Source organism: Penaeus monodon, chromosome 9 (genome assembly GCF_015228065.2).
Source record: "Penaeus monodon isolate SGIC_2016 chromosome 9, NSTDA_Pmon_1, whole genome shotgun sequence".
NCBI lineage: Eukaryota > Metazoa > Arthropoda > Malacostraca > Decapoda > Penaeidae > Penaeus > Penaeus monodon.
The window spans coordinates 43,926,795-43,929,294 of NC_051394.1; the positions used below are offsets into that span (position 1 = coordinate 43,926,795).

General features: G+C 44.0%; 1 protein-coding gene across 1 annotated transcript in view; it reads right to left on the reverse strand.

Annotated features, from left to right (window-relative positions):
- The window catches only part of LOC119576735 (serine/threonine-protein kinase unc-51-like), a 96,182-nt gene extending 95,969 nt beyond the window's left edge, over positions 1-213 (reverse strand). Inside the window, exon 1 of the mRNA XM_037924379.1 lies at positions 127-213. Within this exon, the coding sequence (XP_037780307.1) occupies positions 127-213 (87 nt within the window). The remainder of the gene's footprint in view (positions 1-126) is intronic.
- Positions 214-2,500: the final 2,287 nt, after the last annotated feature.

Below are 2,500 nucleotides of genomic sequence, written 5' to 3' on the forward strand. Positions count from 1 at the left end.
CGCACTTTACTACAAGAGAAAGGGAGGAAAGCGGAGGGGGGAGGGGGGATGAGAGGGAAATAAAGAGGGGAGGCAGGGGGATAGAGGGGAGGGCTGGAGTGGGCATAACAAACCGGAGTGTCACACTTTAAGGATAATACCCACAACTTTAGCCACGTAAACGCTACCAATATCCTCCTCAAAGGTGTCTCTTGAGGTTAATAAAACAGCCATTAGAGACCGAGATCTGCCCCCACCCCCTCCCCCACCCCACCCCCGTCACTATAACATTCCGTTCTAGGTACTGGTGACGGGAGGGGGGGGCGGTGAGAATACGGAAGGGGGGAGGAAAAGGGGAAAGAGATAATGGGTAAATAATAGATAAAAGGAGGATTATATATATATATATATATAATATATATATATATATATATATATATATATATAGAGAGAGAGAGAGAGAGAGAGAGAGAGAGAGAGAGAGAGAGAGAGAGAGCGCTCCCGACAGAAAATGAAGACAAAAAAAAAAGGACGCAAGACGAGGAACGGCGAGAGGAGGTCAAGCCAGACAGGTGTCCTCGCTTCCGCCAGTGCATGATAAACATCCAGCCTGACACCACACAAACATCCAGGACAAAGGAAGAGGAGACAGCATGCACATGATACAGAACCCAGACACCCGGTACAATACAACCAGAAACACACAGAGGAAAACCATAAACACCTGCACGCCAGACAGAACAAATCACCAACATGGCCGAACCTATCAAGTTCCTCACGCCACTACACCGAACAAAATGACAACAGTACGAAAACAAACAAACAACAACAAAACCAACAACAAAAAAATACACATTTCGAACAAACCCAGAAGCAAATGAAACCCAAAACAACACCCGTAAATAAGAGCAAAGTGATCTCCCAATCTTGGGGCTTTACATTCAATATCGGTTTAACGTACAGCGGAACATCAGGCCTTATGCTCTGCTGTTCAATGGTGGACGGACCAGCTCGCATTCATCGCCAAAATTGGAATGATTCATTGCCGATTTTCATCAATAAACCCAATCGCGCATTCATTCATTAAGCTATCAATCAATCACTGTTCGCTGTCTGCCCTTCTGTCTGTCTGTGTCTGTCTGTATGTCTGTGTATCTGTCTGTCAATCTATCTATCTATCTCTCTATCTACCTATCTATCTATCTATCCGTCCCATTCGCATCCTTTCTTTTCTCTCTTCTCTTCTCTCTCTCTCCCCTTCCCCCGTCCCACCCTCCCTCCCTCTCCTTCCCTTCGTTAGCCAGCAGATGATCTCGCTGCAACCGGAACCTATCAACTTCAAACGTTGCATATAATCTATTGCACCTTCAAAGGACAGTGACTATTACCATTCATATTTCTAGTCAATGTGATCGTTTGCGGTTATTGTTTCGCGTTTGTTTGTTTTCTGTGAACATAATATTCACTGATGATGATGATGATGATGATGATTAAAATGATATTGATGATGATAATAATGACGATTAAAATGATGACGACAATGAGGAGGATGAGGATGACGACGACGACGACTACGCTGATGATAATAATGATGACAATAGTGACGAAGACGAAGAAGAACTATTGGTTACTGCCACTGCTATCAGTATCAATACCATCATCACCATAATCGCCATAATCACAATTACTGTCCTCATCATCATGACCACCGTTCTGAGCCCCTGGTCTCCTGTTACAGGCCACGCGCGGCGGAGACCCCCGAACGAGATAGCGTCCCATGGTCTGTGATCTCTATAAATAGCACCAATCCAGCCACAGCATCCTTCCATTGTTAGGTCTTCTCACGCGTGCGTACAGGCATGGTATGTGCATGTGTATATACGGATATGTATGTGTATGTATGTGTATTTATTTATGTATGTATGTGTGTATGTGTGTGTATGTGTATATGTGTGTGTGTATGTGTATATGTGTGTGTGTGTGTGTGTATGTGTATGTGTGTATGTGTGTATGTGTGTGTGTGTGTGTGTGTGTGTGTGTGTGTGTGTGTGTGTGTGTGTGTGTGTGTGTGTGTGTGTGTGTGTGTGTGTGTGTGTGTGTGTGTGTGTGTGTGTGTGTGTGTGTCCATTCGCATGCACATATACATGTGCGTGTGCAGGTGAATGTGCATATTAAGTGTTTTGTTTCATTCTCATTCTTCTTATTCTCTCTCTCTCTCTCTCTCTCTCTCTCTCTCTCTCTCTCTCTCTCTCTCTCTCTCTCTCTCTCTATCTCTCTCTCTCTCTTCTCTTCTTTTTTCCTTTTGTTCTTTTTTTCTCTCTCTATTCCTCTCTTCTCTCTCTCCCTCCCTATCTCCCCTCCCTACCTACCTATTTAGTGTATATGCGTTTGGTCTGTTTGTGTGTACGTGCATAAAATAAATAGTATATCCAAAATACTAAAATAAATATAACCTCTTCTCTTCCTGCCTCTGCATTATCCTCTTCTCCCACCTCAACTTTTAACCCCCTCCCCCTCCCCC